The 27,795-nt window shown below is 34.9% G+C and overlaps 1 protein-coding gene across 3 annotated transcripts in view; it reads left to right on the top strand.

Annotated features, from left to right (window-relative positions):
• OBI1 (ORC ubiquitin ligase 1) overlaps nucleotides 1–26,785 on the top strand; it is a 41,472-nt gene extending 14,687 nt beyond the window's left edge. For all 3 annotated transcript variants that reach the window (XM_051983960.1, XM_051983962.1, XM_051983963.1), the window contains exons 5-6: nucleotides 5,692–5,780; nucleotides 21,452–26,785. In XM_051983960.1, coding sequence (XP_051839920.1) covers nucleotides 5,692–5,780; nucleotides 21,452–22,994 — 1,632 coding nt within the window. In that variant the 3' untranslated portion in view covers nucleotides 22,995–26,785. The remainder of the gene's footprint in view (nucleotides 1–5,691; nucleotides 5,781–21,451) is intronic.
• Nucleotides 26,786–27,795: the final 1,010 nt, after the last annotated feature.

The following is a 27,795-nucleotide window of genomic DNA, read 5'->3' as shown; positions in this document are numbered from 1 at the left end:
AGGAAATGAAAGGCCAGAGAAGCTACGTGATTATCACAATTACACAAGTATTTTGTGTAAGAGATAGGATCGTAGCCTAGACCTTCAGACTCCTTTGACTCTTTCCCCTCTACTAAGCATTATATTTGTGTGTGTATATATATATATAATATAATTTTAAACATGTACATATAAATTTATATTTTAAAAAATTATATATGAATATATATATTCCTTTGTAAATTAGTAAAGCATCATGTATACGTTTTCTCTTCTATTTCTTACAGTAACTCCTGTGAGGTAAGTAGTATAAATGGTAGCATTCCCACTTTACAGATAAGGAAACTGAGGATTAAAGGAAACTTGTAGACCAGGAACTCTTAACTCAGAACTTGAACTTGAATTTCAGTCTAATCCAGTGCTATTCCATGTGAGCATGCCTAAAGTGTGGCAGTATAGTCTCTTAGAGCTGAAGAGGACTTCAGAGGCCATCTAGTTCAAGCTTTCCATGAACAGGACATTTCCTCTGCAGTGTTTCCAGAAAGTAGCCCGTTAGCTTCCCCATCTGTATCCCCCTCCTCCCAACGTCCCCCAGCCTTTGAGTCATAGCCTCCTACTTTTTAATGAGTTTTCATTTGTTAAGTTAGTAGAGTAGAAAGCTTGTCTTGGAGTCAGGAAACCCTTACTCTGGTCCTGCCACGTGTTGCATGAGTCTGGACCAGGCATCTCAATCTCTCACCATCCTCGAAACTCTTTTCATATTCTGGTTATGGTATTTGTTAGTAGAGTAGCTTTCTCCATCAGCCATTCCTCATATTAATGAAATCACAAGTATGTCTTTAAAAAAATTGTTAGGAAGTTTTCCCAGAACCAAGCTTCCCTTCCTCCTGGTGCCAAGCAGAACAATTCTAATCCCTCTCTTATAGGATGACTCTTTGTCCTGATTATATTCCTATTGTCACTTGAATTACGTTCTCACCTTTTTTATGCTAGGATATTTGTCTTGGAAGTCAATAGGCATAATTATTAAATGTCTATGTTGCCCCAGTCTATTCTACCCACTGAGAATACAAATAAAAGCAAAAGGAAAGTCCCTGGTTTGAGGAAGCTTAGGTTACAGTGAGGAAAAACAGCACATAAAAAATGAAAAGTGAGGTAAGGGATAAGTTGAAAGTATGATAAGGTCCTTGAAAGGAAGCGTGGGGGTGTGCTGGTAGAGACATGAAGATCTGGGCATCAACTCAAAATGGAGGAGTGGGAAGATGAAGGAATCTTCCAAGGTGGAAGCTGAGACATAATAGGGAAGTCTATATTGTGAGGAGGGAAGTCATATTCTGTTAGGGATTTAGACTTGCTTTGAGAGAGCTGGACATTGTGGCCATTCCAAAGTCTGTCCCAGTAGATGCAGAAGTATTCCAAATGAAACCTCAAAACTGATCTCCAAACTTCTGTCTTTTCCATAAAGGCCTACTCCACTCCAGTGAGTTGAAATGGTTGTGTTAGCACAAATTAGGCATGTTCCTCATTGTTTCCAATCTGTTTCCTCACCCTAAAATCCCTGAAGAGATCCAGATGACATTCTAAAGACAGGACCTTGGATTTGGCCAGGAAAGCAGAAAAGGACCTGGATCCATTAGCCTGCTTGGCCTGAAGCTGTTGCAAACCAAGTTATCACCATATATCTACATGCAGAATATATACTTTATTAGGGCATTGGTGCTCAAGATGAAAGGAAGGGAATTTACTGCTTCCAGAGAAAAGGGCCTGCAGGCATAATCACACTGAGTGTGAATCAGCTTTAAGAGAGGAAAACATGTGTTTTCAAAACTTAGCATTGACTGCACATTTGACATTTTGGGATTTTTTTCATGAGGAGGGAACAAAAAAAAAAAAATGAAGAAATAGTAGCTGTGGTTTTATAATCCCTCCCCCTCTCTCCATTCACTCACTGACCATTCCTATTGATGCTATCAGGCAGTAAAACTATATCTAAGTTCTCTTACTTTTCTTACCCTTCATTATATTTCCTGCCTGAAGTATTTTTGTATATGGGATATATTGAGGAAACAGATCCATTACTTATACTTTTTAATAATAAAAAAGGACATATATCACATACATTGCTCTCCTGTTTATTTAATGTTCAGGCATTGTAATTCTAAAGACATTTTGAACATGGGAAAGCCCTCAACTGTTTAGGTGGATAATGAGAACCTAAGAGACAAGCATTATAACATAGGCAGTAGTGATCTGACTGGCCTTAGGCCTAGCATCAAGTTCCTTCTCTGATAAATAATTGGCAGTGTGACTTTGTTCAAGTTACTTACCTTTCAGTGCTCTAGACCAGAGGTTTCAAACACATAGCCACAACATTCCCAGGTGTGGCCTGAACACATTAAAATAATTCCTATATGATTTTAATATGTTGATGTATTAATGAAAAAAGAAATATATAAATACGAATAGTTTTCTAAGTCAGTGTGCAACCCAATAGGATTCTTTTGTAGGGTTTAGTGGTCCTTGTCTCTACTTGAATTTGACACCACTGTTCTAGGCAAGACTAAGTTGCCAAGAAGGTGCTGATTTGGCCAGAGTTCCCTGTGTCAGTGAAATCACAGGCCTATTCCCTATATCTATCCTAATAAATACCCAGAATCTATGTAGTATGCAAGTTACTAAGCCCTGGGGGCGGGGGGGGGGAGGGAATTTGGAGAAGAAGTAACTTGGAGGAAATAGAGAACTGGAAAATGTAATCTCTGCCTTTTTATCAAGGCCTTTACAATCAAATAAGTACAGAGGGAGAAAATGGATATGAATTTTAAAATAATATATATGAAGATGTAAGGGTTCAGACTAAAGGGAACAGTGGGGTGACCTTAGTCTCGTGGTTTTATAACAAAGGCAGATTTGGGTAGAAGAGGGAAAAAAGTAGCCCATTCTGAGAGTTAACTGATACTAAGCTAGTGATAAGTTCCAGTCATAGCATAGAGCTATAGTGAGGGGGTGGGAGAGAAAAATTAAACGAGTTAGTTTCTAATTTAAGCTTGTCAGCATCATCAAAAAGCTTTTGCTAAGTGCTTCTCTCTGTGGTGCTATGCTTCAGAACTTAATTCATTGTCTGTGCATATGAGGAAGTAAATGGCTTTCTCTATATCTTGGGGGGGGGGGAGGGAAGGGGAGCAGTAATGGTGTTTATCAGTCACTTAATGAATTAACCCTCAGTGATCCTGATTGGTTTATAGCCAGGCAGATAAACAGGTGTCCTGTGCTCCAAAGACACAAATATAGGCCTAATTCAATCTTTAAGCCTAAAATAACTGTCTTTTACTCTGTTTCCCCTTATCCTTGATCATTTATTTGATCATTTTGGGAATTTGTAATGAGGCAGGGAAAATAGAACATTATATATAACATACCATACTACTGATTAGGAGAATTAGGAATGTTGGGTACAGAAGAGAAAAATAACTTTTGTGAGACTACTATAATTTTTAACAGAAGCAATTTTGGAACACTTTCTTCAAAGCTCATTTAATACATTTTTGCCTCTGACAAAGAGTTATTTTCACAAATTTCAACCATATATAATCAAAAAGGGAAAAGGGGGTAATGGGAAACATAAGAACTATAAGTATTTGAGGAGAATTCATGTGTAAGAAAGATGGTTCTTCTGTTTGGCCTCACGAGACAGAGCAAGGAGAAGTTGGAGGAAGTCCAGAAGTTCATAGGAACCTAACTTTAGAACTAGAAAGCTAAAGTGATATGCCCAAGAGCACAGCACCTATGTGAGCTGATTTAAGCTTTGGCAAAAAAAACAAAAAAACAAAAAAAACAAACAAAAAAAAAAAAACACTGCTAATAGAACTAACTAGAAAATACAGGGTATACTCCCTTATTGGGCTCCCCCTCACTAGAGGTTTCCTAACATTTGATGGGCATTTACTGAGGCTGTTATAGAGAGAGGTCCATGTAGCAAAATTTCTTAACCTTAGGTCTGAGAGTTTGTTATTTTTAATATTTTGATAACTCTGTCAAAATAATGTTTCCTTTGTAATTCTATATACTTTTATTTTTTGCATCTAAAATTGTTTTGTTATTAGATTGCCAAAGAAGAGTCCACAACACAAAAAAAAGATACCTAATCTAGATAGTCTCTGAGGGTCCTTTAGGGTCCTTGCAATTCTGAGATTCAGTGAATATATAACTCTTCCAGAGTCTAAAACCTAGTTTTCAGTTTAATATAGGATTAGACTCCAGAAAGTCAGTTTATGGATATTACAAATGTAGAGAAAAATATCCCTATCCTCTTCTACTTTCCCTCCAGCAAATTGATTTCATCAGTGCAGGGAGTAGCTATTGAAGATTTTTATCTGTCATTACAGATCAGTACTTTCTTTATGTTAAAAGTTTAGAGAATTTCATGAGGTTACCAAGAAACTAACTTAATAAACTTTAGGTCACACAACCAGGGCATGTCAGAGAAAAATCTGAACCTTGATCTCCTGCCTCAAGAGGACAATTCTATATTGTCTAGACCATACTGATTATCATGGGAAATTTAAAAAAAAAAAAAAAAAGGAAAATCTGGAAAATTTCTTTTTGTTTCCATTTAAAACTTTTGGAAATGAACTTTACAATTTTTTACTTTTCCTCTTGTTAAGAGTGTTTTGTTTGGTATTTGAAGAATATCATAAAATTGAAAGAGGAAAAGCATATCAATTGAATGTTTTATGTTATGAGATCTTAGATTTAGAGCTGGAAAGAACCTCAGTTGTGATCTAATCCAAACTCCTCATTTAAATTTTGAGAAAATTGAGACTTATGAAGGCTTTCATTTGTCCAAGGCCACACAATAACTATCAGATTTGAGATTTGAGTCTAGGTCTAGTCAATCTAGATAAGCTGTCTAACATTTCTGGGTCCAGCACCTTCATTTTAAAAACAAGCAACTGAAACACACATGTGAAGAGGCACTCAGGTAGAGTCACATCTCTCTTCAGGGTTTCCTAGGTAACATCTGCTCATTCAAAATGCAGTTATCTTTCTTTCTCTTCTGTTTTGCTTCCCTCTTTTAGAGAGTGCCTCCTGAAACAGTTGATTACAGTTCTTTGACCTGTCATAGGGTCTTAGATGGAGAGCTAAAAGGATCCCTAGAGGCCATCTAGAACAGGGACAGTGACTTGCCTAATACTGTACAGCTAGTTGGCAGCAAGGAATATTGCCTCTTAGGTTCTTTGGTAATGTTAGGTAATAACTGAAAAATTTTCTGTAAACAAATTTTTAAAAAGATTATCTTATTGCAAGATAATCATTCAATGTTAATTTTGCTGATATATGCACATGGTAATGTTATGGTGCTTTAAAGTATTAAGTTATATTGAAAAATAAGAAAACAAAAAGACATGGCTTTGCTATTTTAACATTCCCTTAACAACCCTGTGTTAATGAATATCACATTGAGGTTTTCTTCTCCCTCAGTAGGAAATTTGTTCAGTATTTTGGGAATTATGGATAAAATATCCTGTAGAATCTCCAAAAGCAGTTCTCAGTGATTTTATATTGATGGCTTCATTTGTGAGGACACAATTCTCACAGGTAGTTTTCTGATATCTCTTTAAAAAACAAAAACATTACAGATGACTTGCTATAGGTATTCTAAGAGCATTTATAATCATCATTTGTGCTATATTATGTTTCACTTTCTTTCCTTAGGCAAATAAGAAACTAAACTTGGAAAATGGTGGCCTGATGAGGGAGAATTTGCGATTGAAGGCTGAAGTTGATAACAGATCACCCCAAAAGTATGTATTTTATTTATAAAACTTGTTTCAGCATTTGCTGAGTAGTTGCCACGTGAAACTGTAGGATGTATAAGGTGGTTTGCATATTTTCTCATTTGGCCATCACAACAGAGCTATTGAGTTTAGAGATGACTCGACATTCCATGAAGTCTAGATTCGTTGTCGTCCATCTAATGCCCTGTTTTTTTTCTTAAGATATGGACTTTTTGGATTGCTGTGAGAAAATCCATCATTTTATTGACTGGTGATAAAGACACATTCATCCTTTTGGATCCTGAGTCTCAGGAAGATTTAAATAGTTTGCCCCAGGTGTCTGAACTAAAACAAATCTCATCCAGATCTTCACAGTACAAATCTATCACCATTTTTACTCAGGTCATGGAGGCCATTATAGTATATTTGCAATTTGACTATTTTTTTTTATTTGAACATGCATGTTCATCATAATATTCCTTTCTTGTTTAATATTCTGTTTAGTACACTCCTAGTTTCAGCCAAAGGCTTTTGGGTGACCCATTGCCTACCACTATTTAGATTTTTTTTTAAGGTATAGTTAACTAAAATCAACCCACATATTGACCATGTCTGAATATTCTGCCATCATTTTTCAAAAAAGGATTACATTCTGGAGAAATTTATCTTCCTCTTTTCTGATGAAAGAAGATTTCACATGACCTGTTTTACATTTTAAGTATATAATACCAGAGCACAGGCAAGCACTGCAATATTTCCAAAAACAGGATATAGAGAACAGTTCTACAGATTTGGGACTGATTGCCCACTTTAGCATTAGATGTTCTTTCATAACATGCTGCCCCATGTATCCTCTAGGAAGATGGCATAAAATATTGTAAGTAACAGAAGATCCCTTAACTGACCCTTAACACTATTTTAAGTGGTGATGGGAAAATCAGGACTGAAAGGTTTAAGAAGAGGAAGAGAGGAGAAAGAATAGAGATAAGAAGGCACTACTTGTTTTCATAAAGATCTCTCTTACTGTTTTTAGGAAGGAAGTTTCAAGGGAGAGGCTACTGAGCTCCCAGAAGTCAGGTGCCATCTCTGAGGTTAGCAGGCCAGGACTTCTGACGCTCTCCTAACCACCAGCATTCACTTCTCCCCATTAGGAAAAAAGCGAAGGCAGTAGACGGGAGACAAAGCAAATTTATCCCGCCAGAAATAGCCCAGCTTGTCAGCTGGAGAAGAGAAAGTGTTGCCTCCAGGAAAGCCAAGTGTGGTATCAGGAAATGGCAGAAGGGAGCTGTAATTATCCACCGCCAAGCTCAATTATCAGTAGAGACAGAAGCAGAGCTTTTACTTTTAAATAGTTCCTTCCCTTCCACTCCTCATCTTCATTTTTCTTCCCCTCTATTGGGATAATGTCCCACTTTGACAAATGAGTGAAATAAGCTTAGGAAATGTTGTTGTTGTTGTGTGGTGGCTTGGATCTCAGTGATGATCATTGATTGGCAGTGCTCCCCTTCAGTCAAAGTAATGGCTGTCCATTAGCTACTTCCCACAGCACAGTGAATGGAACTCAAGCTATTTTGCAGCTTTTATTCCTTGAAAAGTTGCCCACCAAATATTTCAGATGTAGTGTCAGCTATGAGAATGGTATCTTTTAAATACCTATGCCTCCAACTTGATACATTACCAAGAATCAAAAGAATCTTACCTGAAGAAAATCTGGTCATGCTTTTCAAATATCCACAGTCATTGGAACCAAACACAATAGAAGGACTCTGAATTTCCTTTCTCCCTTCCTTCCTCTTAATGTGACATGTCTCACTAGAAACGTGACTTGAACTTAACAGTATTGCAGATCAATTTGCAATGCATTGAGGTATTAAATGCATTGCATTTGATTTATAGCCTTGTTTACTCTGCATCTCCAAACCTACTGGGATTCAGAGAAGCAGCTGACCACAGCTGAAAATACCTAGGTCTGGTTCATCTGAGGAGAGAGTTCTCTTTTTGTATGGTCAAGAACAAGATAAAAATGTTGTTCCTTGGGATGGATGAGAGGGTCCTTTTATAAACCAAACAAAAAATACTCACATTGTTCCTTTTATGTGTCTATTCAACGAGTGTCTCCTAAACTACCTTCTGGGCCTTTTTTCTCTTAGTTATGGATCTAGCTATGATGTTCTGGTTTTGATTGCTGATTTTGCATTATTCTACCTATTGAGCCTTACATGTTCTTCTATTTCCAGAAGAAGGAGCTTAAGTAAATTAAAATTAGAGATGATAAATTTAAAAGAAGAATATGTCCTTGAGAGATTGAATATAAACATTCCTTTAAAGCAGGGGTTCTTAATCTTGGATTAATATACCCCAAAAAGGTCTGTATACTTGGATAGGGAAAAAAAAAAACTTCATCTTTATGTCTATTTACTTCTAGGTTTTTTTCCTGTTTTATTTTTTCAAATACATGCAAAGATAGTTTTCAGCATTCATTTTTCTAAGATTTTGTAACAGATTTTTTTCTCCTCCTTCCCTACTTCCCCTCTCCTCAAGATAGTAAGCAATCTGATATAGGTTATATATGTACAGTACCTTTAAAAACATTTCTATATATTTGTCATGTTGTACAAGGTAAAGTAGACCAAAAGGGGGAAAAAAGCTAATATATCACAAAAAGAGACTGATCTGGCCCCTACTTTGGAAACTATTATATGAAGAGAACTTAAAGCTTTAATTCAGATAAATTATAGTTTATTCAGAAATATACTTTAAATAAAAGGTTTTTTAAGACACATCTTAAGAAAGTCAAGTGATCTTATCATTTCCTCTAGAGGAAAAGTACCCAAGAGGAAAGGGAGTGCATAAATTCCATCCAGTGATAGAAATAGAACTTTTGTTTATCTGAACAGATAAAGCAGAGCAGAGGTATAGGTTATTAAAGTCAGCAAGTAAATCGTTATTTTTGCAAATCATTGCTTTTGAGCTTTCTACTATATGATGGATTGACCTGCATTCAATAGATGGTTTTATGTCCCTGTTCCTAGTACAGATTCAAGTATTTCTCTGAGATTTGTTTATTAAAGGAAGCTCATAAAAGTTAGGGAACATGCTTTTTAACTGTTAAAATAGATATCCAAGAAGAAGACCATACTGTTCTCCTATTAAGGCACATTGTTTTGAGTGCCTGTTCTATACCAAAGACTATATTATATTATGTGGAGAAGGGGAAGAAAAAAGTCCTAAGACTTGATTCATTATATCAAGGAACTTAGATTCTAGGTAGTGAGAGAAATATGTTGTTTCTCTCCAATAGAGCACAAGTTCCTTGAGGTCAGGGATTATTTCATTTTTGTGTCAAGCATATAAGGAGCATAATATGTGCTTGTTAATTGAATATATAAAATAACCCTGAGAAAATTTCTTTGGGTGGAATAGAAGTGCTCTGGACTTTTGATTTCATAAGTGTATGAGGATTCCTTGTAAATACTTACTGAATTTCAGGCACAGTTGGTAAAGAAGTATAGTGCTAAATTACATAATAACACCTAAAATAAGTGAGAGAAAGGAGAATATAAAATGAAAAAGTCTGAAAAGGTTTCATAAAGGAAATAATAATTGACTTGGACCTCAAAGGTTAAATAGGATTTGGATAAATATAAAAGGATAGAATTATGGTCCAGAAATGAGGACAAAGCATGAACAAAGACATGGGGACTGGAAATAAGCATAATATATGTGAAGGACAATGAATAAAAATGGAATGGTGTGGAGGGCAGGTGCAAAGGCAAAAGGGTAAAATTAAGTTGATCAGTAGAGTAAGGGCAAGTTATAGATAGATGATCTTGAAAATCCAGCAAAAGAGTTTGGAATTTAGGTGAGGCTCATGGATATACACACCTAAGACTGAAATGTACTTGAAAAGAAGACCCATTTAGCTCTCCACCTCATTTTATAAATTAAGTTTCAGGAACATTGAGTGGCTTGCCTAAGATTACCTGTTTACTAAGCATCAGAAGTAGTATTTGAAGTCAGGCTTTCTGATTTCAAAATCAGGATTCTTTCTATTTTAATACACTGTTCCCCACACCTCCACTCTCATAAGAAGCTGTTGTGGAAGCCTGTGTAGCTCATCCATCATGTTTCTTCTTTATTTGTTTGTTCTATATCCATTCCATTCTGGAAATCAACCTTACCACTTCATTAAAAAAAATAAGAAATTGCTATTTATTGGTGTTTAGCATTCTTTTCTTTGTAAATTTTGAGTTCTAAATTCTCTTGTCTCCTGCTTCTCTTTCATCCGTTGAGAAGTAATATGTCAATTATACATGTGAAATAATATATAACAGTTCCATATTTGCCATATTAAAAAAAATCAAAGAAAGTGAGAAATTTATATTTCAATTTATACTGAAGAGTTCATCAGTTCTCTCTTTCTGCAGTTAAATAGCATTTTTTTTTCACCATAAGTCCTTTGAAATTGCCTTGGATCCTTGTATTGATTGGAGTAGTTAAGTTTTTCACATTTGAGCATTATTACAGCATTGCTCTGTGTATTGTGATGTGGTTCTTCATTTTTTCATTAGTTCATATAGGTCTTGACATGTTTTTCTGAAAAATTTCCCCTCATTTCTTATAACACAGTAGTACTTTATCACAATCCTATATCACAAGTTGTTCAACCATTCTCTAATTAATAAGTATCTTTTCAGTTTCTTATTCTTTGCTACCACGCAGAGCTCTTATAAATATTTTTGTACATATAGATGCTTTTTCTTTGATCTCTTTGGGATACAAACTTAGAATTGTATTGCTGGATCAGAGGGTAGGCACAGTTTTATAGTTCTTTGGGCCTAGTTCCTGATTGTTCACCAGATTGGTTGAATCAGTTCATTACTCCATTAGCAATTCACTAGTATACCTATTTTCCCTCATCCCTTCCAACATTTATTATTTCTGAGAGGTGTGAGAGATGTGAGGTGGTACCTCAGAGTTGTTTTTTATTTGTATTTCTCTAATCAGTAATGATTTAGAGCATTTTTTCATGTGACTATAGATAGCTTTGATTTCTTCTGAAAATTGCTTATGCGTGTCTTTTGACCATTTATCAATTGGGGAATGGCTCTTTTTTTTTTTTTTTTTAAATAGATTTGACCCTATATATTTAAGAAAGAAGGACTTTTATCTGAAACTTGCTTAAAATTTTTTAAAAATATTATTTCATCACTTTTGATATTACTTCATTGTTTGTATATGGTACCTTTTAGCAAAATTTAGTTTCCCAGATTATCTCTTTTAAGTTAAGTCTGTTTTTACTTTTGCTTTGTCTGAGATCATGATTCCTATTCTGATTTTTTTTTTAATTTTAGCTGAAACATAATACATTCTGTTCTAACCCTTTAACTCTGTGTGACTTTCTGTTTCAAGCATGACCATTATTAAGAACATATTGTTGGATTATGATTTCTAATCGAATTATTCTTCTATATACTTCCCTTTTTTGGGTGTGTTCATTCCATTCATATATTTATGAAAACTATATATTTTCCTCCATCCTATTTTGTTCTCTTTATCATTCTCTCTTTTTTCTTCTCAAAAGTCTGTTTTACTTCTGACCACTGCCTCCGTTACTCTGCCTTCTCTTTTCCCTTATTGCCTTTCTTTCCTATTTCCCATTGGGTAAGGTAGATTTCACTACCCAGTTGATGAGAGTAAGGCTCAAACATTACCCCATACTCCCTTTTTGCCCTTCATTAAAAAAATCTTCCTTGTGGGCTTCTTGTAGTGAGAAAATTTTTCCTATTCTACCTCTTTTTTCCTTCCCCCCCCCTTTTTTAGAGATCATCCCAACATAATCCACATATACACTTACCTTTGTCTACATAGACCCTCTTCTAAGTATCATGATGATAGACTTCTTAGGAGTTACATGAATCATTGTATACAGAGTCCATTGTAATTACCCTTTTGTGTTTCCCTTTTTATGTTTCTCTTCAGCTTCTCTTTGAATTTTAGATTTTTTTTATTTATCTACGGGCTTTTCATCAAGAATTCTTGCAAGTCCTCTATTTCTTTATTTTTCAATTTTTTTTATTTTGAAGGATTTACTTAGTTTATTGGGTAAGTTACTCTTCATTGTAATCATAGTTCCTTTGCCTTCTTCAATGGGATAGCTCCTAAATTTTACATGTTTCTGACTGTGGCTTCAGTTTTTGAATGATTTCTTTCTGGCTTCTTTTATCTTTAATCTGAAAGCTTTGGAATGTGTTTGTGATGTTACTAGGAGTTTTCATTTTGGGATTTCTTTCAGGAGGTGATTGGTGAATTCTTTCAATTTCTGTTTTATCCCTTGGCTCTAAAATATCAGGGTAGTTTTCCTTTATAGTTTTTGAAATAAGATGTTTAGGCTCTTTTTTTGATCATGACTTTCTGACAGTCTAATAATTTTTAAATTACCTCAATTTATTTTATAGATTTGATAAGAGTCCACATTTTTCTTTTTTCTATTCTTTTGACTTTATTTTCTTGTTTCTTGATGTCTCAGGGAGTTGTTAGATTCCTCTTGTCCTGTTTTAATATTTTATTTTCTTTATTCTTATTATTAACTATTTTTTTCAGTGAACTTTTGTATGTCCTTTTCTATTTGGCCTGGTCTCCTTTTTAAGTTCTTTTTTTCAGTGAATTTTTGTTCCTCTTTTACCAAGCTGTTAAATTCCCTCTTGTAATTTTCATGCAGCACCTTCATTTCTTTCTCAGTTTTTCCTCTACTGCTCTTCTATCTTTAACTCTTCCAGAAATAATTGAGTCCAATTAGCAATTTTCTTTGAGATATGTCATAATACTTCCTAATAAGCACCCAAATAAACTGTACAGAAACTACATTCCATGAAAATGATAAGAATATTATTTGAAAATTTCTGGGCAATTTGGACTTAAGAATTGGGATTCAGGATTTCAGGATTGTGACTTAAATATTACTTTCCCCACTTTGCTCATCGGAATCACCAGATAGGTTACTATAATTCTGAGTAACATTGTTTTTTGTATTTCTAGTTGGAGTTGAAGTAAAATAAATACAATTCAAAAGTAGAGAAGATGCCATTACAAAGTAAACAAAATACTCCTTCCATACCTGCACTGCAGAGAAAAGCTGGTTATATGAGGTCAGGTTGCTATGATTGGTAGTACATCCCTTTAGGAACAAGGCCAAGAATAAGAGGAGACTGGAAATTGGAAGCTTCCTGAGAGACTTTTTCATCAGTTCCAGAGAACATTTGAAGAAGAGAGCCAGTATTGAATCCAAGTTCCATGATTATTCTTGCAGCTAGGCAATCCTGTTACACCTCCCTAATTGACTTACTATCCTACTCACCACAGCAGTGCTTTCAGACTTTTTCATCCCTCCTCAAACCTTCTATAGCTCCCCTTCCTCCCTCCCTCTCAGCTCAGATCATATCATATTTCACTGGAAAAATTGATGCCCTTTGTCAAGAGCTTTCTCTCTTCCCCTCTCAATTCACATTTCCCAAATGCTTTCTGCTACTATTTCTGCCATCTCACATGAAGTTGTGGCACAAGTGATCTCATTTCATTCCATCCCATCTTTACAACAGATTGCTTCCCCTACCTCTCCATTTATAATCTCTACTGAGTCTACTGAATGTTTCCTTCTGACTACACACATGCTCCTATCTCTCATGTTCCCTCTTGATCCTTCCATTCCTGTTAACTATTATCTCATGTCTTCTCTTCAGTTTGTGGCTAAAATTTTTGAAAAAACTATGTACTCAGATTTATTTTTTCACACTCTTAACTCTCCACTCTAACTTCCAGCCTCATCATTCAACCAAAATAAATTCTTTCTAATGTTAATGATCTCTTAATTGTAGATTCTAATGGTCTTTTCTCAGTCTCCATCTTTCTTCAATTTTCTGCAACCTTTAATACTTCAATTCATCCTTTTATCCTTGATACTCTTTATGTATTTGTGACACTATTCTCCCCTGGTTTTCCTTGTTAGATTTTCCTCCAAATCCTACTTATTAATTGTGGATGTGTCACGGGCCTCTCTCCTAGATCCTTTTTTTCTATATCATTTCATTTGATGAATTCATCAGCTGCTATGGATTCGATTTTCATCTCTGTACATGATGTGTACATGTGTACACATGAATATGTACTGTTTCATATCAGTACAACCTTGATCTCTTTAATAACTTCCAGACTCACATATTAAATGTCAATTAGACAAAGCTGGATATGCATTGACATCTCAAATATAGCATGTTCAGAACAACTCATTATCTTTCTTTTCAAGGCCCTCCCAGCTTCCCCATAATTGTTGATTCTCCATTTAGTTTGAGCTTCCTAAAACATAGATCTCTTCATATTGCTATCCTACTCACTAAATTAGAGTGGCTCTTTTATGTTTTAAAACCTTTCACAATCTGGATTCTTCCTACTTTTGTAGGCTTCTTATACCTGCCTCCCCTCTATATACTCTGTGATCTAAAACCAGCAATATTAGCCTTCTTTCTGCTCTTTTTTTCCCCTCTGAAAGTCCTTAGGTCTTTTTTATGACTGGCCATCATACCTAGAATGCTCTCTCTCCTCACTTCTGGTTTCTTATTTCCCTCTCTTCAGGACTCAGTTTAAATTTTTCCTTCTGAAGAGGCCTTTTCTAATTACCTTTCCACTGAGATATCCTCCCATTTAAATTGTATGTATCTTCTTTGTTCAATGATGTTGGAGGATTAAGGACCACAACAGTGTTCCATATTTTCTGTCAGAATGTTAGTCTTTTAAACTTTGTCTTTAAAGTAGAAAAATTCTACCAGGTATAATAAAAAACATGACAAAATGCAAATTGAGTTTGGTTCTTGAGAAAACTCCTCTGTCATTATAGATTCGTTGCTGGAATGGAGGCTAAATTGATGCTATATGGTTACTTTACCAGATTCCTAAAAACAAAGTATCCCAAGAATAATACTTAAACCCAGGTTTTTCTTTACCCTGATTCTATATTCTATGAACTATACTATGCTGGCACTCTGTAATCAATGAGAGCTGAAAACATTTTGCCTTAAAAAAGAATCTGGCAATGTCACAAGCACATTATATTTTTTTCTTACAGTAAGAGATGAGACTATTAAAGTTGATTAACATCCCAAGCTCATAGATGTGGCAATTCCAAAGTATGTCTTTCATACTTAGTAGAGTTAAAACCCTTGCGTGGTTTGAAAAAATCTTGGATTCACATTCTTTCTACATACATGTTAAAATAGCCATCTCTTAACCAAATCAGTTCCAATGGAGCAGTAATGAACTGAACCAGCTACACCCAGTGAAAGAACTCTGGGAGATGACCAAGAACCATTACATTGAATTCCCAATCCCTATATTTTTGCCTGCCCGCATTTTGGATTTCCTTACAGGCTAATTGTACACTATTTCAGAGTTTGATTCTTTTTGTACGGCAAAATAACGGTTTGGTCATGTATACTTCTTGTGTATCTAATTTATACTTTAATATATTTAACATCTACTGGTCATCCTGCCATCTAGGGGAGGGTGGGGGGGGATGAGGGGAAAAATTGGAACAAAAGGTTTGGCAATTGTCAATGCTGTAAAATTACCCATACATATAACTTGCAAATATAAAAAGTTATTTTAAAAATAATAATAAAAAATAAAAATAGCCATCTCTCTAAAGGAATGAGATCAGTGGCACACATAGTCTGGTTGGCTTCATCAAGAGGAATGGTACCTAAGACATTGGAAGACAGGGAGAGAACATGGGAAGGTATTGTTCCCTATTACCTTTCATGACAGCCCATTCCTCTTTTAGATGGCCAAATTATTAGGAAGATTTCTCCTGACATAATTTTCCATGGGTCTTGATTCTGCAATAAGTAACAGTTAAGATTTGAATTGAAGTCCTTTGACATCAAATCTTTCAGTTTTCCTACTGGACCATATTGCATTTTGCTAACATTTATATAATACTTTCAGATTTACAGATTGCTGTCACAAGAATTATTTAAGGTTAAGGAGTATAAAGAAGATTATCTCTTGTTTTACTGCTTAGTAAACTTCAGTTCAGAGAACTTTAAACACACCAAAACCCAGCTCTTCTACTTGGCAGCTTACCAGCCAGTAAACTTCCCCATCTATAAAATGGAGATGTTATTGCCTGTACTACTTGGAAGAAGATAATGTAGATGATTATTCTTTGTATCAGTAAAGAGCAATATAATGTGATGAGTAGAAGTTGAATTGTTGTTAAGATTACTTGAATCAGAGTGACATGTATGAATCCAGAGTCCCCTTCTATTTGGTATGGAGCAATTTAAAAGAACATAAGATTTGAAGTGATAGAATCTGAGTTTAGATTCCTGGTTCTAGTACTTATATTATCTGATGACCTTGTTCAAGTTATTTTAATTCAAGTTATTTTAACTTAGTTTCCTTGAAAGTCAGATGACAAATATATTATCTTTGAACTTCCCATTGGTTCTAAATCCCATGATTTTGACATGTCAAAATAGGATTTGTGATTTTATGAAGTTGAAAATGATATGTATTTTTGATGAAAAAACTATTTAATGATGCCAGAATTCTTGGTATTTAAGGAAGATATCAAAAGCAGAAAAACCTTTTTCTTCTCTTAAATCTCATGTATTAATATAGGAATGGATCCATTTTAAGAGAAAAAAATTATTTTTTCAAGATTCATTACTGATATACTTTTTAAAAAATTCATGTCTCACATGTTCAATCTAAGAAAATCTTTTGTTTGAATATATATTATGAATATTTGCTGCAAGATTTTTTTAGATGGGAGTGGAATGGGAAGGAGAGCATATATTTTTATTAATTGAAAAAGAATTTTAAAAACAAACAACCTTGTGTCATCACTAGTTGAATACTTACATGGCCACTGCTTAGTGATGAATGGTCACCACTCTAATGTGGTAGTCAGTTGAGATCATGCCTGGATTATGACAGTAGTTTGCTGTTTGGGCTCATGTCTCTCCTGTCCCCAATTTATCCTCCACATAACTGTAAAAGTACTTTCCCTAAAGCACAGATATTATCAGGTCACTTTCATGTTTAGTAAATTCCACTGACTCCCTATTTACTCTATAATATGCTAATAATAATAGTGGTAGCAGCAGCAGTGCTCATTTTCACAGCTTTTTAAGTTTACAAAGTATTTTACAAATGTCCACAACAATCCTAAGAAGTAGGTGCTATCTTTGTTCAAATTTTTTAGAAGAGGAAATTGAAGCACATGTTAAGAGCAGTCACATAGCTAGTTAGTATCTGAATTTAGATTTGAATTTGGGTCTGCCTGCTTTAAACTCTAGTGATCTATCTACTATATTACCTAGCTATCTTAATACAAATTCTTTTTTTGACATTTGAAGTCCTTTACAGCCTGGATTCAACTTACCTTTCCAATCTTAATATATATAATTCACCTTTATTTACTATTTGTTCCAGGCAGAATGGCCTTTTTGCCATTCTTGATTATATATAATATTTCTCACATTCATACTTTTGTTCAGGCTACTTCCCATGTCTACAATGTGCCCTCTGCTTCGTAGAAACTGGGTTTTCTTCAAAGATCAGGTCAAATTCTGTTAACTACATGAGGTCTTCATTAGCCCAACCCAAAAATTCCTAGTTCCATTCCCCCACATAATACACACACACACACACACACACACACACACACACACACACACACGTCTCCTTTGAGAATGTAAGTGCTTTGAGCACATGTCTGTTTTTGTCTTTGCATCTCCAGTGTCCACAACACATAGTAGGCTTTTAATAATAATTGTTCATTGACTTAAGCTACTGGTCTTTTTAATAGTACAAGTATTATTGATCCAAAGGCTTGATGAGCTCTTGTCTAGGACATTTTAGAGATTTATCTGTCAGGAAATGTATGGGCTAGAACCATGGTCTGAGTTAAAAGGACATTAGATATCACCTGATTTATTCTGATTTTATAGATGAGAAGACCGAGTCCTAGAGGGAGGCACAAAATAGTATCAGAATCAGAGACTTAAACATGGAAGACTCCTCCTTGTTCATCTCATCTAACTTCTTCAGTTTACAAATAAGAAAACTGAGGCCCAAAGATGTTAAATATTTTTCCCAAAGGCACATGCTCATTATGTAGCAAATCTTGGATAGATAACTTGCCCTAAGCTAGCCTTGAATAGTATTCAGGTCTCCTACACCATGATTCTTTCTTGGCTGAGACTTCCAAGAGATGTTTTTTGGTTTATTTTCATTCTCAGGCTTTCATCTCATAATATGTCAGTTTTCTGTCTCAGGATGCAAAGAATTACAGTAGGTTTCACTTATGTTGGCATTTTGGCTTCCTTTCAGTGATGTTGCTGAGCTGTTGATGAGCATTTGAAAAATTAACTTGAAGCTTTAGAACAAATAAATGGAGAATTATAAAATTATTATCTAAACCAAAATCTAATTATATCACAGAAGGTTTTTTTAAAATAAGTTTTCTTTACTATCACAAAGCATTTTCACACTCTTTTTCTCATTTCTTTGCAAGTATTCTTAAAAGTATACAGTGTAAGCATTATCATTCCCGTTTTACAGATGAGGTGAAATTCCAAAGTCAGAATTTGAACTCAAGTCTTTTGCCTCAGCTGTACCATACAGCCTTTCATGAGCTGAAATTTTCTAAGGTTGGAGGTGAAGAAAGGTCTTTCTAACATTTCCTTATAAAAAAAGCCTCCTCTGCAGCAGTTCATATATTGCCTATTACCAGGTTTTGAGCCATCTGATTTTTCACCTAAAGACACTAGCTATAAAAATTATATTTGAGAATGCAAAACTTGGGGCAGTTAGGTCGCATAGTAGACAGAGTGCCAGCTCTGAAGTCAGTAGAATCTGAGTTCACATCTGGCCTTAGACTCTTAACATTTACAAGCTGTGTGACGCTGGGCAAGTCTCTTAACTCCAGTTGCTCCTCCCCTCCCCCCCCCAAAAAAAAGGGGGAAGAAGAATATAAAACTCTCATGATAAGCAAATTAGAGGTTGCCATTTTTATTCTTTGCATTAAATAAACATATTACATAGTTATCACCATTAAAAAAAACTTGCCAGGTGTGTATGTAAAGATGAAAAAATCTCTTTCTTACAATAGTCTAGAAAATGTGTTTCAAGTTGCCTCCCCCAATTTTGTGCACATTGATCAAGGAATGATTTTTTTTTAATATGAGGGTTCAGTGTTTGAAGTTTCTATTAAGGGAACTGCAACATGTATTGGCATTATATTTAAATATTCCAATTAGCAAATTTTACCTTTCTTAACTTTCCCATCCCTAAAATATATCCTCTTTGTCAAAAAGGACAGATTGTTGCTTTTCCATTTTTTTAGAAGCTAAAGGAATATGCTTTCTTTTGGAAATATAATTAATTTCAAAGAGAAAATCATTATTAGGAAATCATATGTACCTCAGACCTCTCCTTTTAGGGCCACACAGATTGCAACTTATTTAACTCTTCCAGACTAAATAGGAGCACCAGGACACAGGCTCCTTGGTGACCTGGATAACTAATAGTTGCCTCTAAATTAGAATGCAACTTAGCACAAAAGAAAATGGAAGGGTTTTTTTTGTTTTGTTTTCAATAAAAATGGGGTAGAGACTAACACAGATATGTCTGTTTGCAAAACAAATTCAATATGGCAAGTATGTATTAGCTGCCTCTTATATTTAAAGTGCTAAAGGTGGAGAGAGACATAGAGAAAGACAGAAACAGAATGGGGGGGAGGGAGCGTATTTGTGTGTGTGTGTGTGTGTGTGTGTGTGTGTGTGCGCATGCATAATGATAGTCATAATAGTATCTGCTCACCAGAAACTAATATTTTATTTAGGCAGAAGTTCTGAACTTTATTTTTTATCATGGACATATTCAGACTAATGTATCCTCAGAATAATGGTTTGTTGTCTATATTCATAATTGAAGGACATGATAAATTTTATTTAGAGGATTAGTAAAAAGGTCATTTTTCCCATCCTAGTTCACAGATTCCCTAAAATCTATCTATGCACACCTTAGTGACCATAAACTTTAGTTGTGAACCCTTGAATTAAGGGGATTCTAATCTGTACACAGATTAGTAGGGAATGATGGATACAAAAGACAAGGCCAGAAAAAGAAATATGTAAAATGGAAGTAATCTATTTTTGTTTTTGTTTGGGAGCCAGTAGGAGAGGCAAAGGGATGAGGGAAAGGTATGTTTCAGCTATTGAAGATGGTCTATCAAGATTGGAGATGTCATGTCAAGTTCTGGGGCACATCTAATGGTTGGTCTCATGTCTCTTAGAATTTGCCATCATAAATAGTGTATAATACACTGTCAGAAACATAATAGGTACTTAATTGATACTTGTTCCAGTTCTGACAGAGAGTTTGATTCATATCAGAGTAGAATAGGAAGTAGGGTAGGTAGATAGGAGTGTAGCTATTATAGAAGCAAGTTCAGTCAAAGAAAGCAATACCATAGGTTCAGAGAGTTATAAGAAATTCTGAGGAGATACTCCTACCACCACCAGGCAAGGGTACCACTGAAATAACCCATACAAATAAATAGGTGTCTAAGGTTTAGAAAATATTTTGAATGTGTGTATATTTGGAAAAGGAATAATCTTTAAATTGGAAGTAGGGAAAGATAGAAGGAAAGTAGAGTCAGAGTAGCCTTTTATGCTTAAATTCATTATCCAATCAGAAAGCATTTGATTCTTGCAAGATATATGGATTTTCCTAATATCCTTATCAGTACACTAATGCATTCATCTTACTAATACCTGCTCTTTGGGGGAAAAGTCAGTGAAAACAAAATGTGATTAAAGGATGATTTTCTGATGTGTTCTTTTCAACCTCAATTTTTTAAGTTTTTGTGTTCAGGAACAGTATGAAAATATTTTTATGTGGAATCTATCTGAGCCCAAGCACAGATTTTGTATTTCAAAGTTGGGAGAAATGAGATTGATGTCCTACACAATAGTAAAATGCCAAAAATAAGTAGCTCTGGAATGAGTTAAAGGATAGGACTCAGCAAGGCTGAGTAAAAAGCTGTAGATCTAGGATGGCTGTAATTGAAAGGGACCAAATAAGTATTTAAAACCATCTCTCTCAGGACTGTTAAGATTTCTGAATTTCAAATTGGCATTTTATATTTGACAAGGTGACATTGTGTAAGAAATGTATTGTAAAACACGGCTGTACGATAGGAAAATGATTGAATGTAAATATTTCAAGATGTGGACTACTGTTCAAATGTTATCATAAATCTTTGCCATTGTTTTAGGGGATAACTCTTCATGCATATTTGAAGTGAATTGATAGGTCTAGCTTTTGGAAGGATAATCTTCGGATAGTTTCTACCTCAGTACAACTAATAATCTGATTTCATTAGTAAAGAATACTGTTAGCTATTCACCATTGTTCATTTCTACCTCTTAGTATATAGGAAAAGTCATTATTAATATTGAGTAACCAATGGTGGAGTCTGTTTATGTCCCCATTTGCTGAGGGGCCTGAAATTTCAATGTTATCTTTGTGAAATCAGAATGTGCAATTATTTGTGATCTTAAATGTTTTAAACAGAAAAAAAGTATAAGAACTTACTTCAGTTGGAAAATTAATTGCTCTTCCATTTCTTGCAGGTTTGGCAGGTTTACAGTTGCTGCTCTTCAGTCCAAGGTAGAACAGTATGAGCGAGAAACCAATCGCCTAAAGAAAGCCCTGGAACGAAGTGATAAATATATAGAAGAATTAGAATCTCAAATCTCATTGCTAAAAAGCTCAAGTGAAGAAACTGAACCGACAAACTCCATTAGCCAAAGAGTACTTTCTGCAGAAAGCCAAGGAAACAGTCACCCTGAGGAAAATACCACAACTTTAACAAGTCAGGTAGATTGTGTTGGAAAGCAGCCTGTTCCAGCTAACCCAACTTCTACACATCTAACACAGTCTTCATGTAGTAGGCTTTCAGATATTAACTCTGCTACTCAAGAAGGCTCAAGTGAGAGAGAAACAGAGTGTTGTAAGAATAAAGAACTCTTCCCAGAACAGTTGAAAATTCTGTTAGATGTTACTGATACAAGGATGGATGCCTGTTTGGAAAGACAATGGAATAATAAAACTGGGAATTGCGATCCTTATAAAGATGAGGAAATTTATGATCTCCCAGCTCCCTGTACCCCTTCTTTATCTCTTAGTTGTCTTCAGCTCAATACCCCAGATAACAAAGAAGGCTCTCTGGTCAAAACAGAGAGCATTAGAAAGCACTCACACCACCTAAGAAAATTGGTATTTGATGATTTTTGTGGCACCTCAAGCAGTTGTGGAAAAGATTCCCTTCAGGACAATGCAAGTAGTGAAAATGGAAAGAAGTCGGAAAGTTTCACTTCCCCAAAATCAGTGTTTTGGGATTGTTGTCCTACCAATTTTGTCCAAAACTTAGATTTTGATAGTTCAGAGCAAAACCCAGTTGCAAGTTCTTCTGGAGAACTGTCAATGAAATCCAATGAGAAAGCAGGCTCCTGTCTATCTAAAAGATTAAATTCTATTCGCTCCTTTGAAATGAATCGTACTAGAACATCCAGCGAAGCATCAATGGATGCAGCTTATCTTGATAAGATCTCTGAGCTGGACTCCATGATGTCTGAATCAGACAACAGTAAGAGTCCCTATAACAATTTTAAATCCACCGACATGGAAACCCCAACAAAATTAGTACAAAATAGTGAATTTTTGGATGATTCTGATAAACTAGAAGAAAGAACTAAACCAAACCTTACAAAATGTTCTCAGCTGCTTGATCAGCCTGGAAATAGAAATGAATGGAAACCCACTTCTTTTTTCATTCTTTCACCATCTGACCAAGAGATGAATGAACATTTTCCACTCCTCCCCTCTCCCAATTCAGGAACAAGTGAAATCAAACCTCAGAACTGTTTGTTTCAGAGGGAGTTTTCCCAGAGTTTTTTGTTTAGTAACTCACATAAGCTGTTTGATGATCAGAGGTTTGGGCCATCTTTTTTCAAGATGTCCTCAGAGATGCACAATGTTCACAATCACCTTCAGTCCCCGTGGTCTGCCTCATTTGTGCCTGAAAAGAGGAATAAGAGTATGAATCAGTCAGCAAAAAGAAAAATCCAGAGTAGCCTTTCTAGTGCCAGCCCATCCAAAGCAACTAAAAGTTGATTCAATTCTATTGAAAAGGTACTTTGTCTTGAGAGGAAAAAGAAAGTTTTTGAACTGTTTCCTTCCTGCCCTTCCAAGAGTCCCCTTACCCCAGAAAATTTTTTATTGATCCTTTTAACCAAAAATTAAATCAAAAATGAATGGGCTAGTCTTTATTTTTATATTTTTGAGAACCTCCTTTTGAATAATGTCAGAAATTTGGTGGTGTTTTTCTTTTAACATTAGCATCATTATTTTTTGTGATGTATCAGGGTGGATATATTTCATATTTTTGTATTTTGTCAGGTGCAGTAGCCTGCTGGTGGTAAAGCATCTTGTAGATCTTCTTAAATAAAAGTCTTAGAGCTGTCTGCATTGTCCATAAAACATTTTGTTTTCATAATGCTTCTCTCAGTATATAAATTTCTATTACCTGCCACTTTTATTTTATTATAGTAATGAATGGCCTGACTTTAAGCAAATTCACACATTGTGAATTAGCACTATAGGCCTGAAAACAATGGCGGCCTGATATCCTATATGATTTTTAAATTTGAGCTTTTGTGGGGGTTTTCTTGTTTTTGTTTTTGTCTTTTTGGGTTTTTTTTTTGTTTTTGACTAGCCAGTGGAGGTACAACTTCAGAAATTAAAGAACCATATTTTTAAATGTCAAAGTGGTTGGTTTGGGTTTGATCTTTTGTTTGTTCTTTCCCCTGATATAGCTAAGTCTTTTTACCTACCTCTTTGTGGAAAACTAGAAATTCAGCCTACTCTGTGTGGGGAAGTATGTTAACTTCATGGCTTGGATATAGAGCACTCAAATTTTCAGTCCCAAATTCTAGCTCTGATAAATACTTATTGAAATATTGAACTTGCTGTTTGCATGGCACTGTGCTTTATCGAAACCACGGTCTTTGTGCATGCTAGCATTCTTGCTTGCTCTGTTTTCCATGCTAAGGAAAGTTAAGTTTTGGTTAGTAATAGAATGTCTCTTTTATGTAAGTTACAAGTGCTTTTTTTCATTTGTGGTGAATAGGTAGGGGGTGGGGGAGGGGAAGAGTGAAGCACAATTTTTAATTTAGGTTTGGAAAAGCATTTGTTATTCCAAACATTCAGTCTCCCTATACAGGCCTTTAAAAATGGGTTTGTATGCTAATGACTTGTTTACCTAATGTGCACTGAACATTTTACATTAATACTGTACTGTTTTACATTAATACTGCATGCTTTTCTATGTGAATTGAATAAAGATGTCATAAGCACTGTTATCCTTGATGTTGCCTCAGATATGGAAATAACATTCTAAGACCAGGAAAACTGCCCTTCTTATCACTTTTAATTGATCTGAAAGTCTGAAATAAGTTGTCATAAATATTTTCTCCCAAATCGGAGAGTTCACATTTTCCTTATGTGCAATGAGTGTTTTTTAATTGGTCATTATGGACCATGTTTTATGTTAACAGGCATCTCCTATAAGGGTTCTTGATCATTTGCCTCAATACTATGTTGATAGAGCAGCTAGTGGGTGCAGTGAATAGAGCACTGAGCTTAGAATCAGGAAGACTCATCTTTCTGAGTTCAAATCTGAGTGACCCTGGTCAAGTCACTTAACCCTGTTTGCCTCATTTCCTCATCTGAAATGTGGGCTAGAAAAGGAAATGGAAAACTATTCTAGTATCTCTGGCAAAAACCCTTTCTCTTCCTTCCCCTCTCCCCCCCCCAAAAAAAAAAGACTAGGCTACAATTGAAACTCCTGAACTACCATGTTGATAAGTCTGAACTCTACCTAAAAGCATTTGAAATTGTAGTGACAAACTGGTACGATATTTCTAAAATTGGTACTCAAAGGGTAAAAAATTTTTCCTAATTCTGTTTATGGTTCAAAGAAACAATATCATTTCCTAAGGATATACTTGTTTTTAAAATGTGGGCACTAAAATTGTCTCTAAAATGTTTTAATATCTATATAGTAAATTCAGATGTGAACTTTCACTTCCTTTAGGTGATGAGGATCTGTCATATGAATTACCATTTTTTTCTTCTCCCTCCTACCTGCTCCCAAAAGTACTTCACAATTATTAATTAAAACTAATAAATTCATAGTCAGGAGAACTGCAGGATGTATTTTAATATGCTATTCTTATTTTGAATATTGACTTGTTAAAATTAGCAGATCCATATTCTGATTTGATATTTTTAAAAATACATACCCATGATGGCAAAAAGAAACAAAATGGTTGAATAATTACATAATGGAAAGATGTGATATTTCTTAAGAATTGTTTTTAAGACAATATCGACTTATTTGAGCTTTTTTCCCCAAATGGTTCAGATTAGAATGCATTTGAAATGCAGAATATGCTTTTAGAAGAAAATAATTTAAATCTCACAAAATCTGCATGCTAGTACATACAGGTACTAGTACTTGGTCTATGGCCCAAGTTTCTGCATCAATAGACAGTCCTTGTTAATAGCTGAATTGATTTGATTACATTACGTAATTTGTTGTATTTTACTTTATGGCCACTGTAGTCTGTATATGACAGTTTCCAAAATCAAACTGCTGAACTTAAAAATAGAGTAAATTTTTTGAAATTCCTATTATTGGTTAAAGAATGTTACTTTTTAACATGTTTTTAAAGTAGTATACTTCGTGCTTTATACCCAACTTTTCTGTTGACTTTATGTGATATAATAAGTTTATACAAGTTTACACAAACACTTTTAAAGTTAAACATTAGATCAAGGTTGTCAAGAGTATTAAATTCATTCTTCTCTATTATCTTTCCAGGGACAAATAATTAGCAATCAAATAAGGAACTTTCACACCAGAAATACTATAAACATAGTAGCAACTGAATTTTTAAAATGCCATTACAAATCCTTAATAGGTAATTTGATTTCATATAGGAAGTTAGGAAATAACAGGACTTAATTTTTTTGGGGGGTGGGGGAGGGAGGACCTGATGGAGGACATAAAGATTCAGTTTAAATATATCCATGGTGATTTTTTTTTAACCTTTATAGAAATCAATTGTGAACAAGGTTGAAAAGTGTCTTTCAAGGTTTACATCACTCAAAGTACAGAGTTTTTTCATTTTCTGAGAAATTTGAGTTCCAGCTTCTTGAGTATATTATAATGCTACTTTCATTAACAAAAGTTAGCTTCTTTAATAGAAAGTGGTCTGTTGCTTCATGACATTATAGAACTGATATTCACCTGTTTCACATTAACAGCTCATCTCTAACTTAGTCTTAAAGGGATTCCACATAAAATGAAAAAATGACTTGCCCACAATCATGCAGATTGTATGAACCACATGCAGGACTTTCACCCAAGTTTCCCATATTTCATGTGCCTTCATCTATTATACCACATTTTCACTTTAGGTTTTCTTCTCCAAACACAATTATACTTATTGTTTACCATCTTCTATGTTAATGTTCAGTTTTGTCTTGAGATTTCATGAACTTGTCAACTGTAGCATGCCAGTATTGTCCATAAAGTTTTCTTGGCAAAGATTAACTAGAGTTGTTTTTTTTATTTCCTTTTTTCAGTGGATTAAGGCAAACAGCTTAAGTGACTTGCCCAGGATCACATAACTAACAAGAGTCTGAAGTTATATTTGAATTTAGTTCTTCCTGATTCTAGGCCCAGCTCTGTTAACAGCTGAGCCACCTAGTTGTTCCTTTCCTCTTCTATAACTGACAAAATATTGAGTGCCTGCTCTGTCATGTATGTTCTGTTTAAAGTGTTACAAGTTCTAAAGAGAAAATTGATTCACAACCATAATAAAACATTTCAAGAGCAATTGCTAATTTTTTTTTGCTTTACTAATATTATTAGTTTGCCAGTTTCATCGATTATGATAACAGGGTATTAAGTTCTGTGGAAAGAGATTATTAGGTGAAAAGGAAGAATAACAAAGGGACAAATAGTTCTGATGGGACCATTGTTATAAATGGGTAATTGATGATTCCAGGTTTCAGGTGTATTAACAACTATTCTGTAATATCATTGGCCAAGATACAGTGATTCACACTATGCCACTATCTGTATTTGCCATCCTAAAATGAGTCAGGATGTTGAACTGTACCTTAGACTTGGGGGAAAAAAATCCTTTGCTTGATCCTTTAGGATGACGTCTGATGTCAGTCTCCAACTATGGTTTGTGAGTTGTGGAGCATAACTTAGCTCTTGGGTTAGAAGGGTTTCCTGAAGTCTCCTGTGAATGTCTTCTATTCCTATTTGTGCGAGTTCTACAACTCAACCTTTGTCCATCATGTTGAAACTCTATCTCTTTAATAATACTTGGCAGATGGAATGCCTTTTAAGCAGTGATCTCAAAGTGCATTGTGAACATTTACTGCCTAATTCTCGGAACCCCACTCTGAGCTAGGAAGCATCTATTATCATCCAGATTTTTTAAAGAACCATCTATCTTGGAGCAGAGGTGCTTTGAAGCTCTTCTGGGCCTCTGTTTAATAATATGACTGAGTCATTCTCAAGTGCTTTGTGCTGTATTTGCTTTACTTTCTGTCCTAGTTTTTTTTTTTGAACGGACTTTACAACTCAGCACCTGAAGAAGAAAGTCTCTGTCCCTCTTTTCCCTGCTGCCTCTCACTACCTCTTATCTTTTTATAACCTTGAATATAAATCTCTAATTGCCACCTCAATATCTTCTCCCCTCCCCGAAAAGGGAATATAGGTAGAAACACCTTTTCAAGCAATTCTTGCCTTGACGCTACTCAGGCCTTCCCTTTCAAATAGTTACCAAGGGATTTGCTCCTTGTGGAGGTGGGGAAAAGAGACTTGTAAGGA

Source organism: Antechinus flavipes, chromosome 3 (genome assembly GCF_016432865.1).
Source record: "Antechinus flavipes isolate AdamAnt ecotype Samford, QLD, Australia chromosome 3, AdamAnt_v2, whole genome shotgun sequence".
NCBI classification, from domain to species: domain Eukaryota; kingdom Metazoa; phylum Chordata; class Mammalia; order Dasyuromorphia; family Dasyuridae; genus Antechinus; species Antechinus flavipes.
This window is presented reverse-complemented; position numbering and strand designations above follow the sequence as displayed.